The 16,793-nt window shown below is 48.6% G+C and overlaps 1 protein-coding gene across 5 annotated transcripts in view; it reads left to right on the plus strand.

Moving 5' to 3' along the window:
• The window catches only part of PLXNB1 (plexin B1), an 830,120-nt gene that overhangs the window by 522,097 nt on the left and 291,230 nt on the right, over positions 1-16,793 (plus strand). For all 5 annotated transcript variants that reach the window (XM_069643229.1, XM_069643227.1, XM_069643226.1 and 2 more), the window contains one exon: positions 7,907-8,035. In XM_069643229.1, coding sequence (XP_069499330.1) covers positions 7,907-8,035 — 129 coding nt within the window. The remainder of the gene's footprint in view (positions 1-7,906; positions 8,036-16,793) is intronic.

Raw genomic sequence — 16,793 nt, forward strand, 5'->3', positions numbered from 1 at the left:
AACCTATGGTGCTCATATGCTATGCTGCATAACACCCTGAAGCCCTCGCTTAGCGCAGTCCACCTGCATTGTGCTGCCTCACCTCCTGTAGACCTACCACACGGGATGTTCATACACCGTGCTCCCTCAGATCCCAGAGCTCACCCATCTCATGGTCCACATGCAGTGTGCTGCCTCACATCCTAGAACCGATCCATCTCATGGTCATCATGCACACGCTGCCTCACCTCCCCTCAAAGGACCCACCCAATCCACGGTCCCCATGCATTATGCTGCATCACACACCCCAGAGCTCACCTTTCTCACAGTCCTCATACATTATGCTGTCTCACATCCCAAATCATTTCCATCAATGTTCTGCCTCACCTCCCATAACTCACCCAGCGGGTGCTGCTCGTACAGTGTGCACCCTCAGATCCCAGAACCCACCCATCCCATGTTCTACATGCAGTGTGCTGCCTCACATCCCGGAGTCCTCATCCCATGGTCCACCTGCAGTGTGCTGCCTCACCTCCTGTAGACCTATTACACGATGCTGCCCATACAGTGTGCTCCCTCAGATGCCAGATCCCACCCATCCCATGGTCCACATGCAGTGTGCTGCCTCACAACCTAGAGCTGACCCATCGCATGATGCCCATGCAGTGTACTGCCTCACATCCTGTCGTCCTCATCCCACAGGCCACATGCAGTACTCTCTCTCACCTCCTGGTACCTTCCCATCCCTGTCGCTCATCCCAGTTCTCCCCGATGGCATGACCCCATGCAGTGTGCTGTCTCTGCCTCACATCCCAGTTCCCTTCCATGCCATGGTCCGTGGTAGAAGTGTACCAAAAAAAGTAGTGGAAATGTGGTCTCGGCAGGGGAGAGGGTAGGCGGAAGCCTAGTGCAGCATGTGACATTTGTTGCGGTCAGGGCAATGCAAGAGCCTAAGGGACTACTAACAAAGGCTCCTATTACAACTTTACACTTGCACAAAGACATGACTGCACAAATCCTGTGTATAGAATGGTGCATATGGTCGTAAAAGGTAGAGGTATAGTAAACAGAACAAAACCGAAAGTAGTGGAACACCGCTCCAGATCGTTCCCGCTCACTTCCATCACTGGTAATGGTCCACATGAAGTGCATTGCCCTCCGTTCCAAACCTTTTCCATTCAGTAGTCTACAGGCAGTGTGCTGCCTCACGTTGCTGCCAACTCTCTCTAGGCAGGCAGTCGCACATGTGCTGTACTGCATCCCATCTCAAAGCACACCCACCCCATGGCTCATATACACCTTCCTACCTGACTTCAGAGAGCCCTCCCATCCAATAGCACAAATGCAGCCTACTGCCTCTCATCAGCCTGCCCATCCCATGGTCCCCATGCAGTGTGCTGCTTCACATCCCAGGAGCCACCCATCCCATGGTCTCCATGCAGTGTTCTGCCTAGCATCCCAGGGGCCACTCCATCCTATGGTCTCCATGCAGTGTGCTACCTCACATCCCAGGAGCCACTCCATCCCATGGTCTCCATGCAGTGTGCTACCTCACATCCCAGGAGCCACTCCATCCCATGGTCCACATGCAGTGTGCAGCATGACCTCTCAGGCCCACTAATCCCATGGTCCACATGCAGTGTGCAGCATGACCTCTCGGGCCCACTAATCCCATGGTCCACATGCAGTGTGCGGCCTCACATCCCAGGAGCCACTCCATCCCATGGTCCACATGCAGTGTGCAGCATGACCTCTCGGGCCCACTAATCCCATGGTCCACATGCAGTGTGCGGCCTCACATCCCAGGAGCCACCCATCCCATGGTCCACATGCGGTGTGCGGCCTAGCATCCCAGGAGCCACCCATCCCATGGTCTCCATGCAGTGTGCTACCTCACATCCCAGGAGCCACTCCATCCCATGGTCCACATGCAGTGTGCAGCATGACCTCTCAGGCCCACTAATCCCATGGTCCACATGCAGTGTGCAGCATGACCTCTCGGGCCCACTAATCCCATGGTCCACATGCAGTGTGCGGCCTCACATCCCAGGAGCCACCCATCCCATGGTCCACATACAGTGTTCTGCCTAGCATCCCAGGGGCCACTCCATCCCATGGTCCACATATAGTGTTCTGCCTAGCATCCCAGGAGCCACCCATCCCATGGTCCACATGCAGTGTGATAGCTGACATCTCAGATCCCACCCATCTCATGGTCCGCATGCAGTGTGCGGCCTCACATCCCAGGAGCCACCCATCACATGGTCCACATGCAGTGTGCGGCCTCACATCCCAGGAGCCACCCATCCCATGGTCCACATGCAGTGTGATGGCTGACATCTCAGATCCCACCCATCCCCTGGCCACATGCAGTGTGATGGCTGACATCTCAGATCCCACCCATCCCCTGGCCACATGCAGTGTGCTTGCCCACCTTCCAGAGTCCCCACCCTCACCCCATGGTTTGTGTTCAGTTGCTGTCTCACATTCTGAAACCCATCCCTGCATTGGTCCACATTAACTGCCTACATCCTGGGGACCAGATGCCATGGTCGCCACATTCCAACGCCCGCATCCCTTGTTCCATGTATTGTGTGTTTCTGCACAGCCTAACAGACTATGCAGGGCTCACCAGAACCATGTGGCCTGTCACAATTCTCAAAGGTGGGCCCATCTCCATTTCCCCACTTCTGTTCTGCTCCCCACCATTGGCCTCCTCACATTACACATTCTCTCTGCTAAGACTACCCTCTCTCTGGCTTGATGCAGAATAGACTCGAGGGAGCTCACGCCTCTCCAATTCTAGAGCACTGGCAAGGTATTGCCAGAATAGGCTCACGCTGCTGTAAATGGGTCACTTCTGTATATGATATGATATGATAGGTTATTTATATAGCGCAGATACACCATGTGTTTCAAAGCGCTTCAAGGCAAGGGAGGGAACAAGGGAAAATACAATGACATTCTTACAGACCATGAACAGTAAGGATGTGAAATTAACTATCATACTCGGCCTGACAACATTTCAGATAGTGCAAGAGCTAAGACATAGAAAAGGAAGGGAGGGGGAGAGTGGGAAGGAAATGGAAACAGACAGGCGACTACCGTACTAGGCCTGACGACATTTCTGCTAGAACCGGAGAAAAACAAAAGGTGAGGGAGGGGGGAAGAGAAAGGAGGGAGAGGAACAAAACAAGCGATTATCGTGCTAGGCTTGACGACATTTCAGATGGTGCTGGGGGAGGGGGAACAATTAAGGGGAGGTGGGAGGAGACAGACGAGGTTGCTATCATACTAGATCCAGGATAATGCTGATAGAGTAAGTGCATAGAAGAAAGTAAGGGGAGGAGGGGAGGAGATAGCAAAAGGGAGAGGAGGAGAGAACAGAGAGTAAGCAGTCAAAAAGAGTGGAGAAGCAGAGGGGAGCGCGAATATAATTGCAGAAGTCAGAAGTAACACATAATGTCGCAAGCCAGGATACAAGATGAAGATGAGAACAGCAGGATTCAGGGTCACCATGAGTACCAGATGCAAAGGAAGTCCAGCATGAAAGTTGGGAAAGGGTGACGCACCGTGAATCAATGACGTCCATAAAAGTAAAATCCAGCATTGGCCACAAGACATGCATCAGGACAGACTCCTACAGATGTAGGCTGGAAGGGGGGGTAGGGGGAGCAGGGTAGAAGAATCGAGCAAAACAGGCAACACCTGTAGGCCTCTCTTACTGCTGAAGTCTTTGGGCAGTGGCGGAGACGTCACAAAAGACGATCACAATGCTAGAGCACTATAGCAGTGACAGGGCACTGCTGAAGGGTGGTCACACTGATAGGGTGTGCTATAGCTCCAACAAGGCATTGCAAGCAAAGCTCCCATGGCCAAGGAACAATAGCACTAACAGGGCACTGCTGAAGGGTGGTCACACTGATAGGGTGTGCTATAGCTCCAACAAGGCATTGCAAGCAAAGCTCCCATGGCCAAGGAACAATAGCACTAACAGGGCACTGCTGAAGGATGGTCACACTGATAGGGTGTGCTAACTCCATCAAGGCATTGCAAGAAAAGCTCCCATGGCCAAGGAACAATAGCACTAACAGGGCACTGCTGAAGGGTGGTCACACTGATAGGGTGTGCTAACTCCATCAAGGCATTGCAAGAAAAGCTCCCATGGCCAAGGAACAATAGCACTAAAGGGCACTGCTGAAGGGTGGTCACACTGATAGGGTGTGCTAACTCCATCAAGGCATTGCAAGAAAAGCTCCCATGACCAAGGAACAATAGCACTAACAGGGCACTGCTGAAGGGTGGTCACACTGATAGGGTGTGCTATAGCTCCAACAAGGCATTGCAAGCAAAACTCCCATGCTGAAGGATGGTCACACTGATAGGGTGTGCTAGCTCCAACAAGGCATTGCAAGAAAAGCTCCCATGGCCAAGGAACAATAGCACTAACAGGGCACTGCTGGAGGATGGTCACACTGATAGGGTGTGCTAACTCCATCAAGGCATTGCAAGCAAAGCTCCCATGGCCAAGCAACAATAGCACTAACAGGGCACTGCTGAAGGATGGTCACACTGATAGGGTGTGCTAACTCCATCAAGGCATTGCAAGCAAAGCTCCCATGGCCAAGGAACAATAGCACTAACAGGGCACTGTTGGAGGATGGTCACACTGATAGGGTGTGCTAGCACCAACAAGGCATTGCCAGTAGCACTAACAGGGCACTTACTGGGGAATTGTAACACTATCGGTGTCCCATGAAACAGGTGTGACACTGACAGAGGCACTTGGCGTGCTAGACGTAAAGAATCTAGCATAGCCCTGCCAGAGGATGCTCACACTGCTGCAGCCCCATACACCTTAGAGCCTGCTTAGAGAAAGGCCACCTTTGGGAAGGAGATCACACTGGCAGGGACTTGCTGAGGAAGAGGTCCCAATCGCCCGGTGTGGCAGATGCCTACTGTTGAGGGCGGGATAGCCTGAACACTTTTCATTTTTAGTAATAAAATGATGCATGTAGTTCTGTTTCTGAAAAGGTGGGCTGCTAATCAGACTCCCCTTTCATAAGGTTCCATGCCAGGAACATAGCGCATCCATGTCCCTGTGCTGCGACAGTCTACTGACACCCCCAGCGCCTGCCTGCGGGGGCAGGTGCAAAGGTCATGTATCCATTCTGGAACACAGCTGCTGGTACACACATTTCCAACAGCCAGAGGCCTCCATCTTAATTGTGTGCCCGAGCCACCTGATGGCACGTTAATATATGGTCTTGGGAGGATAGCTCAGGGGCAACGACTCTCCCCAGCCGCTGCTGCTGCTGCGAACGAAGCAGTGCGGACGTTTTGTTTTTTCCTATTGCTACTAGCACCTCGAGGTTTGCTTCAGGGTGCTAATCGCAACAATCCCAACGTCTGCGGGCTACACGATCCAGTTATGGCACTAGGGCCAAGCATTGCCGCCCTCGCTGCACTTGGGCCTGTAACTTGTGCCCCACGCCGTTACCAGCCGGTATAGCCTGTAGAACGCAGGATTATTTCTTAATTATGGTATTTTAAAAGTTAACATTTTTTAGCGAACTCCCCCCTTCACTTTACAAAGACGGCAGTGTGCTCTTTGGGTCACCAACCACAGCGACGCACAAAATATATGCAAAATATATGCGTGGCAACACAGAACATGTACAGCCAATCGCATTTTGTAATAAGGGAGTGATGTACAAGGGTGCGCCGACCTACAGAATTCAAACCAGCAGATCCCCGCTTCCTGACCATACCACACGCTTTCCACAGCATCTCCCCACAGCCTTCCCCAGCTTATATGTGTTCGTGGTAACGAAACGATGTGCAGGTTTCGGTAACATGTAGCTGGGATAATGCTGACCCCCCAAACAGCACATGGACATTTCTTTCGCACCTAGAAACACAGACACGCTGCGTTCTCGTCGAACAACTCGCAAACCTTTCCGGGTTAAGAACATTTTAAGGCAATATTTCCATCTGTTAGATATTATGTCTAGTCACTCGGGGCTTTAGCAGAATAGCGCCTTTTTAATGCGCTTAGAAACCGACCCCAATGCCGGAAACCCTATATAGGGTAAAGACCGAGAACAAGTCTATCCCATGCGGGGCTTTTATTCTAGTGATTTTAAAGTCCATCGAACGCCACGTGTTACTCGCAACCTGCCACCCCACCCCCAGCTCAGTCTTCACATACCCCGCCGCATTTGCCAGAAGCCCCCCTGCCCTCTTAGTGTTGCAGGCCCCTTGCCATCTAGTGACCTGGATCCGCCGCGTTAAGTGGAGAACCGAGTAATGAAGTATTAATGGCTGAAAGGTCCCCCTGGCCCACCTAAGAGTGGGCCGCCTCTGAGGGCTCAGCCAGCTGTTTCACCCATGGTCACATGACACGCTGATGGCTGCCTCGCTGCCAAGCAGAGAGAACCAGGCATTGATCCCAATAACTTATAGCTAACATCAGTGCTTCTAATAAGGCAATAAGCCCAGAGACCGCGTAGGGTAATACCCCCAGGACCCATATGCTCGGCAAGGGCCTTAACAAAGGCACCAGGGGCATTACTGCATGAGGTAATGACCCGCAGTCGAGGGGCTTATTGCTATTAGTATCCCAGCCTGTTAGACCGGGATACTCATTGTGGAGTTTTTTTCTGCTGCGAGACACGTTGCTTTACGCAGCGGAAAAAAAAGGTTTTAAAACATTTTTTAAAATGGCTGCCGCGGACAGGAGAGCATAGTCCATTTTCTCTTTCCGTGGCAGGCATAGTAAACTAAGAAAACAGCCACCATGTAACAGGGAGAAGGAACTACCCCTTTCCATGGTGGCCTTATAGAAATGGGGTACGAGGGTCGGGGAAAAGCGTGAGCGGGCATAGAATCAGGTAAGGCTTGCAAACGTACCAATCGGTTCGTTTGTGAGTGTAAAGAAATCCTGTGCCAAGCACTAATATCTAATAAAACGCACCATCATGTGTGCCCTCTTACAGGTGCATAGATATTGGCAACCGTGGGGGCCCCACTTCTCTGCCCTTTCCCCCTGTGCTCTAATAACACAGATCCTCCTTAGTCTCCAGCTCGGTATTTGCGCTTGCCATGATCCCTGCTCACCCCTACGGCTGCCTTTATATCATCCAAGTATTTAAAGGTTCCTATCACATATGTGTCACATGTTTCCCTCACCTTCACACTTCTATAGTAATACACTCAAAGTATTTAGAATTCTCTCGTACCCACAGTCGCTTCTGTTCTATCGTTATACTGCGGAGGTATTTAAACGTCTCTCTCCTCTAGCCCTGTCCTTCTTGTGTTTTTATACACATGGCCTGTTTAAATGTCTCACACATCACCCCTCATTTCTAAACAATAATTATTCTATCGCTTTGTTTAATTTTCTTGATCATAACTGCACAACGCCTGGCAGAGGCGATGAAACTGCAGATGAGGCAAGCCTTGCAGGTGGCCCAGAAAACAGCGCAATACCAGCAGTTATTACCCTGGTTCTGAGCTGTCTGATTGGTGGACCTGAATAACTCATGCCCTAATAGGCTTTATTATCCAACTCAATTTTACTTGCTCTATCGGCCTCTGAAAGATGACTCTCTGAACCAAGGCAAGGATGGATCTTGAGACTACAGAATCTACACGCATGTTTGAGGTGAGAGCTTAACTTGCTGAGCTACCGACAGGATGACTGATTTGGGTAAGAACTAGTTATTTACAGATGTATTCAGCAATCGTTATATAAAGGAGGACATGGTGGTATGTTGGCTCTCTATTGCACTCTTTTAGCCAGATGACGGTTCGTTTGACTGCCCTAAGCTAAGCAGGCCAGCAGGCCAGGCCTGGCAGTAAGCTCAGTGTGTTTGGTGGCTTTCATGCTGGCCTCTAATCATGTTTCGCTTCTTCCTCTTAACAGGTTTTCATTAGTGAACAAGGAGACGCAGCGCAGTACGCCTCAATAGCCAACCAGTCCAACACTGCTGTGAGCGGAGACCTTCTATTTGACCAATCACAGGAGCACCTTTATGTCATGACACAGACAATGGTAAGTGGGAAACTGTGTTGTGCAAAAGCTAGCTACTCAGTGGGTGGGCGCTTGGGAAGCTGGCGTTGGGTCACTGGGGCACAGCTGGGCATCTCTCGGTTGGGTGGTGTCTGACCATGTGCACCCCAGTAGATGTGGTTGGTCCTGCTACATGGTAGAAGCGAGTGCGTGCGTAAATATGGAGCGCTTTCCTATAGCTCCTGAATGCCACTAGTGATGAGCTAGTCTGGGTTGGAGGGAGTAACACTCACTGGAGTGTACATAGGTCTTGAGGGACCTATTGAGTGCCAGGGTGGACTTTGTGGATGGCAGGAGCAGTGAGAGATTGATCAGGGAGGACGACCACCTGGAAGAAGTAGAAACACCATGAATGAAGATTAAGCCGGGCATTATTGCTGTGTCAAACCTTTAAACCACTGACCTAAGTACCTATCAGTTATTTATTTATTCTTTTATTTATTTATTATTCATTTCTGTTCAACTCCAGGCCTCGAGGGACGGATCCATGTCAGGTTATCGGGATACCCATCATTAATGTTCATGAGGTACATTTGCATACAATGATTCTAAATATATGCAAATTATTCCTCATGAATATTAATGCAGGATATTCTGAAAACCCGTCAGGATCCTGGCCCCTGAGGCCTGGAGTTGGACACCCCTGGTTTAAACAAACCTTTACAAACAACACGATTTAAAAGAAGAAAAGGAATAAAGATTACATACAGTAAATTGCACATTCAATTTCAACAATACATTCCAAGAACAATTAAACAATTCACAATAAATCACAATTCAATGCATCCCTGAAAAGACCGTCCTTAAAATGCAAAAGCACATACAGGTCGACGGCTCCTAGAGTAACCATCATAGGATCACATAAAACATTTAAAACAATTTACAACCCTTGGTTAAAAATCTAAGTACTGCTAGTTTCAATGGTATATGATATGATATTATGTTTTATTTATATCGCGTCCATACACAAGTGTTTCGTGGTACGGCTTTCTCATGCACCAGAGTCCACCACAAACCTTCTGCACGGACCCGTCCTGGTGTAGTAACACATTCGCTAAAGTGTTCCATTGGCTGAAGTCTTAACTCTGGACAGTGTAGAAACACATGTACAATGTCTCATTGCCCGAAGTACTTCCACGGAAGCGGCAAATGGGGTCGCATTTTAGCCAGCGACCTCGAATACATCGAATGTCATCAGTCACTGAAACATTCATTCGAAACCGCATAACGTTGTTGCGTGAATTCTTACTTGGAAAGAAACATAAGATTCGCAGCATCAAGTTCTTTTTGGGGCGAAATAAGTAAGTACCTTTAATACAAAAATACACAGAAATATGTGGCAGTACTTGACAATGCCTTCTAAAAGCAACATAAGGAAAACGCACTGGAAGTGGCCCTCGGCTCAAGCAAATGTCTGAAGAGAACAGAGGGGCCGAAGACGACAACTCAAAGCCTTCATGAAGGGACAAGCGCCATTTCAAATTTAAGAGGTTGGTGTTTTATAAAGTGTCGTCATGTATGTTGGGGTGCTCCACAGCCAGGATGTCACGAAATCATAAGCTGCAAAAATCACTAGACGTCAAAAGATGCACAAGGGCGCAACAGAGTCCGAATCTGTGGAAAATAGCAAACATACATGGACAAATATATTTAATTTGCATTTTTAAAGCGCTCACACAGCCCGGGGGCATCGAGGCGCTGTTACAGGAATATGTCTCTTAGTTGCGTATTAATAACGTGCTTGATACCCAGAGGATTCTAAGCACGGGCTCGGGGATCGAACCTGTGTTGCTTCGTGTCGTCTTGTTTCCAAGGGGAGCGCGTTGCCGCAGAGCTATCCTCCCGGGAAATATCCCCAAATCTCCAAAATATATTAAAAAAGCTGCAGAGTGATTTGCCAGAATTCTACCGGAAAATGAATTGGGGGCGCAGAGGTGGTAGGGGTGGGCAAAATCTGTGTTAATGTTAATGTTAAAGGTCATTTGTACCGCGCACTATCACCACCGGAGTGGTCCCCTGGTGCTCTGGCGGCTCTGAAAGAGGGGGGGGGTGGTGGGTTAGTGGGTGGAGGCTGGAAAAGTGCAAGATTGCAGTGATGTGCTGTTGGCAGCCTCAGCCCGGTGGTTCCGTCGGCTGGGCCTGGGGTGTATGCGGCCGGTAGTCGTCGTGTGCTGATGTGCGAGTCTATGTGTTTTTTTGTTTTGTTGTTGCAGTGTAGTGAAGTTCGTGCGGTTTGCTGCGCTAGAGGTTTGTGGTTGTGTTTGGTTTGGAGTTTGAGAGGTGTATGCAGAGAAGGAAATTGTTAATGGTATTCGTTAGTCATCTCTATCCTGGACTGAACCGGTTGGGCTCGTGTAATCTTACCCGACGGGATGCTTGTACACCCTGAGCCTCAGGAGGTATGTGCCCGATTTTCCATTCGAGGCCGTTTGAGGATCTAGCTGTCAGCTCCGCCCGCTCCCTTAATAACCTTGCATGCTCCTCCCCCCTTCCACATGACTGGCGCTGCTGCTAGTGTCCATACACCCGGTTGTGTGGTGATTGGTGGTATGTTGTCTGTTCCACAGCCTCGTGGGACCTAGTTGTGGCTGTAAGGGCGGTGGGGGATGGTAAGGGTTGGCTGGAGTAGTTGTAGCTGTTTCTCTGGGTCTCGCGGGTGGACCCCTGTGTCCAGCGTCAGCCCTGCTGGTGCCCCGGGTACTTCTGTCGGTTCAAGCGGTTTGTCACTGTCCTTTTTTGATGATTCGTTTGTCTTATTGTTGTTTCGGTTTTAGTCTCCGGTGTTGAATGTGGGTGCGATTTCTCGCCGTCGCCAAAACCAGTACAAAAGGGACCCTGCAATAACTCAGACAGAAAAGAGCCAAGTTAACATTACTTTATTAATGCACAAGCATTCGCGAATGGGCAGCAAGTTCAAACGTCTCGCAAAGCAAGTCGTCAAAGTGCCGCGCTTTGCCCTGCACATCGTGGTCCTTTTATACCCATCTGTTTTACATTGTCATATATTGCTGCACATAGATTATGTCCACCACAAGGCGGTTCCTCCCAGTCATGACTTTGCATCAAGGTCAACAGTTCAACATCTGCTATTGTGGTTTCCTGTTATCTGTTATTCGCTCTCTCTCGTGCCCCTCTGTGTATCTCTGTGCACGAGGCTGTGCTTACTCATTCCTTCCCCACCCGTAATCTGCAGATAGTTTTAGCAGGCTCAACATGCTTCGACATACAGTGACCAAACACAATTCTTCTGTTAAAAACAAGTTCTTGCCAGGTCAGCAGGTCTTAAATGTCGCTGTATAAAGAGAAGGCCTCTTCTTTTAACAAAGGGTACATTCTTTTAACGCATATGATGATTAGTACAAACTCCAAGTGTGAGCACAACATTACATATGTATGCGTACCTTCAATCCACCCTTTGCTCACACTTGAGCATCAATCTAAACCTTCCTAGCATAAGCAGATGGCAGGAAAGCAACATCATCACATACTGTATGTACCATAATCTTCTCCAGGCCTCCCATGTCAAAAAATTCCTGTTGTACATGGCTTTTATCCATTGGATTTAGGCGCGTTATGCTGGAAGAACACATGGAAACACAGCACGACACACATACCGGGAAACATTGGATGCAGAGACAAATACCTACAACTATTGCCGCTAGAACCAGTATAGGCGTAAGAAGTTGCCATCCAATTTCTTTCAGGAGCTTCATCCACCAGCTATCTCCTTGTGATGGTGATAGGGGGAGGAGGTTCTCTTACTATCTGTACCATAGCAGGTGCAAGCCCGATTCCCTCAGTTTTGATTTTATAGCGTATCTTTTCCTTTAGAAGGGTTTTGTTCTCTCCTCTAACATAACAAGCGGTATTCGGTATCATGTATTGCTGTGCTGACACTATTCTCATGTAAATTAATGTACACCCGGCATCCTCAGTAACTGGCGATGCGTACACTGGGATGCCTTCACTGCTATGTCGGGGCATGTGGGTGCAGATCCAGCAATCAGTTTTATTCACTACCCCATATGTTGTGTTTATTATCTTCACATATTCATTTTTAGCATAGTCTTCCGGGTCGTGTTGGTCATAGGCATCTCGATTCCTGCTCTTGACCCAATCTGTTCTCCCTGTTTCATTTGACTCGGGCAACAGGTTCTTTAATTCATATCTAGATGGATGTTCCAGATACCAGAATATTATGGCAAATGCTATTAGTACTACTATCGTGCATACAGAAAACAAAATTTTGCCTCTTGTGGTACAAACTGGTATTTTCCTCTTACCTTCTGTGTTTGAGGAGCATACACTTATCCGTTCAGGGACTAAACCAGCATACACGGGTGTAGACATAGTTCAGTATATGGCTCAGTATACAGCGTATATCAGTTGCAACCTAGCGATATAGCAATATCCCCTATTTAAAGCACCAGTGTCCTTATTACTCTAATAGTGGTAGGTCTCACTGAAAACCTTCATCCGATCTGTCCCACGTCTCGTAGTGCCTGTCCCAGGAGGGGAACGCCGAAGGCCCTTCAGGCTACAAGCCCGTCGTCTTCAGTAAGGCACAATTCTGCTAAAACCAACAAGAGAGTCCAAATGTTCATCTCCCTAATGATCAAAGTTCAAAACAGTGTCCTTACACGTTGCTTGGCACATACACGTCACGGGATCGGAGGCGATGGGCACACCTACTAGTGGCATCTGGCAGTACTGTTGCAACCTGGGGTTGGTTGGTTCCCTTTTCTGGATCCACGTGGTACCAGTGCGATTTGCCATCAACTTTTACCGCAGTTTGTGTTGCGAGGAGAACCTGAAACGGGCCCCTCCATCTGGGTTGCAGTCCGCTGGTGTGATCGAAGGCTTTTATAACAACCCAGTCACCGGGCTGCACGTCGTGACCTTCTCCTATCAGAGGAGATGGAGCTACTGCGTTCACCTGTGCATTAATAGAAATCAGTCTATTAGTTAACCCAATACAGTACTGTTGTAATGCAGGCCATGCTTGCTCAGACAATCTCTTAGGTGATATGGGGGTCCCAATACTTGGTGGACGCCCCATAACAATTTCGAAAGGAGATAAACCATGTGTACGCTTAGGCATAGTACGCATACTCAATAATGCAATAGGCAATGCATCCGGCCATTTCAGTCCCGTTTCAGCACAAGCCTTTGCCAGTTTGTTCTTCAGTACCTTATTTGTGCCCTCTATATCTCATCACCAAACAGTAGGAATGTTTATTTACAGGCTCCAGCTGTATAAAGTCCATATACACCACCTCAAAAGGGCAGGTGGGTAACTTACTGTGGCCCGCCGGGGCCGGTACACCTTTCCCCACATTATATAAAACACATATTTCACATTGTTTTGCCCATTGGCGACAATACATTCCCAATCTTTTGTTGTACCACACAGTACTTAAAACTTCTTCCATAGTTCTTGCGTTAACGTGGGTTGGACCATGAGCCACGCTCACTATCACAGGTAAGTATGCGTCAGGTAGTACCCAGGTGTTCGTTTTGGTATGTGCCCATAGCCCATCTACCGTCTCCTCATATTGATCATCCTTGTGCCAAGATAGTCTTTCTTCAATGGTTGCATCTGCTTGGATTTCCTTTACGCGCTCCTTCGTCCCTTCCATAGTCACATCCCTCCCCACTATGAGCTGTCGGGCTTCCCACCGAGTGTCCCTTGTGGCAGCTAGTTTAGCCATCTGGTCAGCCAAAGAATTTCCCTGCGTGACATAATCCAGTGTTTTTTTATGCGCTGAGCACTTCACTACGGCCACCATTTTGGGCAGCGTAAGGGCTTGCAATAATTCAGCAATCAATCGGGCATGTTTAATAGTATCACCTTGGGAGGTTAAAAACCCACGCTCTCCCCAGAGTTTACCAAAACTGGAAACCACCCCATGAGCGTAGGCTGAATCAGTATAAATTGTCACTTTCATACCGCTGCTTAACACTAATGCTCTCGTTAGCGCAATTAATTCTGCTGCCTGGGCCGATTTTTCACACACTTTCCCACTCTCAATCAACCGTTCCCCTGTAGTTACTGCATACCCTGCTGTTGTCTCCCCATTTGGCAGTTTGAAACAGGAACCATCACAGAATAATACACCCTCATTATCAACCAGCGGGGTGTCTTGCAGGTCTGCTCTACCCTTAGTGTGTTCTTCCATTTGAATCACACAATCATGCCTAATGTCATCAGGTGAGGTGGGCAAAGGAAGCAGTGTCGCTGGATTCAAAGTGTTACACCGTTCAATTTTTACATTACTGGCAAACAGGATCATCTCATACTGTGTGAGTCTAGCTGTAGTCAAATGCTGTGTATGCACTCTATTCAGAAGAACATCTACCGTATGTGGAACTTTTACTGTTACTTCACTCCCTAGGATGAAACCTGCACTTTGTTTTAGGGCTGTCGCTGCTGCAACTACTGCTCTCATGCATGGGGGTAGGCCTCGAGCTACTGAGTCCAGAGTGCTAGAAAAATATGCACATGGTCTCTGTTTACCCCCTTGTTCCTGTGTCAAGACTGACACAGCGCAACCTTCCTGTTCATCAACAAAAAGGCAAAATCTCTTAGTATAATCAGGTGTGCCTGTTTCCAGCTCCCGTGTCTACCAGACATCTCAAGTTTCGGTGGGGGCCGATCCTAATAGAGGCATAAGGCCCCCTTTGGTCTATAGGAACCTGCACCACTCCCGCTATCTCATTCCGGCATCCTCAGGACATATCGCTTGTGTTATCCTGAAAATCATTGTTATAGTATACCCCTTCTCCACATTCTTCACCCTGGCATACACCTTGTACTTGTGTCGTTTGTTGTGGCTGATACAGTAGATTGGGGGGAGGCGGGGCCGGCCAGGGAACATCCCCTCTTGCTTGTCCGTCAAAGGCATTGGGTTGAGGGGGTTTAAACATTCTATTGTCTTGGTTGCCGTACCCACCAGTCCTATTTCCTGGGGCAAATGTTGTCTGTGAAGGGGGCCGTACGCCCCTTCCTCTCCCACCACTCTGGGGACACTGGGATTTCCAGTGTCCGGGTCTCTTGCAGAAGGCACATACATCTTGGGGTAGCCCATCCCTCCTCCCATATAGCGCACCTCCTTGCACTGTACCTCTTCCTGTCCCTTGGCCCCCTATCATGTTGCTACTATAGCCCTGTGACGGGCCGTTATAATTGTAGTTATACCTGCCTTGGGCCCTTGATGCAACTGTTGCATCAACACTTTGGTTTTTAAATCCTTCTCTTGTCGTGCCTTTTGTTGTCCCTTCACTCTTTCCCCTCTTTCGTAATACCTAGCCATTTCGAGGAGATCCCGGGGGTTCCTAGTCATCCATGTACTTTCTGCCCTCCTAATGTTCTCCTGAATTGGCCCGTGGAGCCCCTCTACAAAGTTTGTGGCAAAGTACCGTTGGCCCGTTTCAGACCCTATCTCTAGCCCACTGTGCGCTTTGAATGCTGCTTCATAACGCAGAAAGTACTGTGCTACTTCCTCACTTGCACCCTGTATCACAGCGGACAGTTTCTCCACATTCACATCAAATGGGGGTAACACCTTTTCTAGAGCCCTCAGGACTGCCATGCCATGCCCCCTTAGGGGTTCAGGATATTCCTCATGCAGTTTTCTATTTTTGCTCGCATCCATTACATCTTTCCATTTTATTGTTTCATTGTCTTTGGCACGAAAGGGGGTCCATATTTCTTCTGGGACAATGGCTAACAATATGTTATCTACATCCTCTACGGTAAATAACCCTGGTCTGAATAACTTTCCTACTTCTTTGTAGAATCCTGCCGGGTCTATACGGGGGTCGGGGATGGACTTGGTGATATGCATTAATTCAATTCGGGATAAAGGGACATACACATAGGTGCGCATCATGTTACCAGTGGCTGCCTCTATGGTGGGTTGGCACTCTCTCATTGGCATTAATAGTGACTTTTCTGTATTTGTTTGTTCACTCACAAGGGCCTGCACTGGTGATGAAGCAGAGGACTGGTGACTAAGAGTTTTCTCTTTTATTTTTTTATAATCTTTTAATAGTTTCTCCACCTTAGCCATCCTCCATTCTTCCGCCCCTGAATCATCCACTCTTATATTAGATAGCAGTTTCTTATCCAATTCCGTCCTAATCCTATTCCACTGGGACACATATCTAGGCTCCTTTTCCTCTTCTATATCATCCACCCTAATAAGAAGATATTTAATTATGTTTACTTGTATAGGCCAGCCAAGGCCCTCCATCAGACTCACCAGGGTGGACATGGACTGCGAGTGTATGGATGCTATCATACGATTAGCTACGTTTTGGCCCGCCTGGTCTGCATCTTTGAGTTTAGCCTCTCTTTCCCTCACCTCTCTTTCCCATGCCCTCTTTTCCTTCTCCCATTCAACACTGCCCCTTATGACTTCCTCTATTATGTCTGACATACATCCCCATAACTGAACACTGGACGCAGTCACTGGTAGTAACGCGACAGCGTCCTGATATGCTGAGGGCAGATCCGCAGTACTCTGTCCTCTCAATTTACAGTTACCCTCATAAAAGGTATATAGTTTAGTGGCCACTGTCCTAAATTCCAAAGGTGTCAAACGCCCCAATTGGTCCCGTAGGCTGTCATTGAGGGGTGTGCCATACAGCCCGGTCATAAGGATTTGCAAGTCTCCATCTCTATCCTTTTCTACAGTAGTCGTTCTCCTATGGTCTATCAACCTATCTGGGTCTCCAT

The sequence above is a fragment of the Ambystoma mexicanum genome, chromosome 2p (assembly GCF_040938575.1).
Source record: "Ambystoma mexicanum isolate Mex_15411 chromosome 2p, UKY_AmexF1_1, whole genome shotgun sequence".
Taxonomy (NCBI): domain Eukaryota; kingdom Metazoa; phylum Chordata; class Amphibia; order Caudata; family Ambystomatidae; genus Ambystoma; species Ambystoma mexicanum.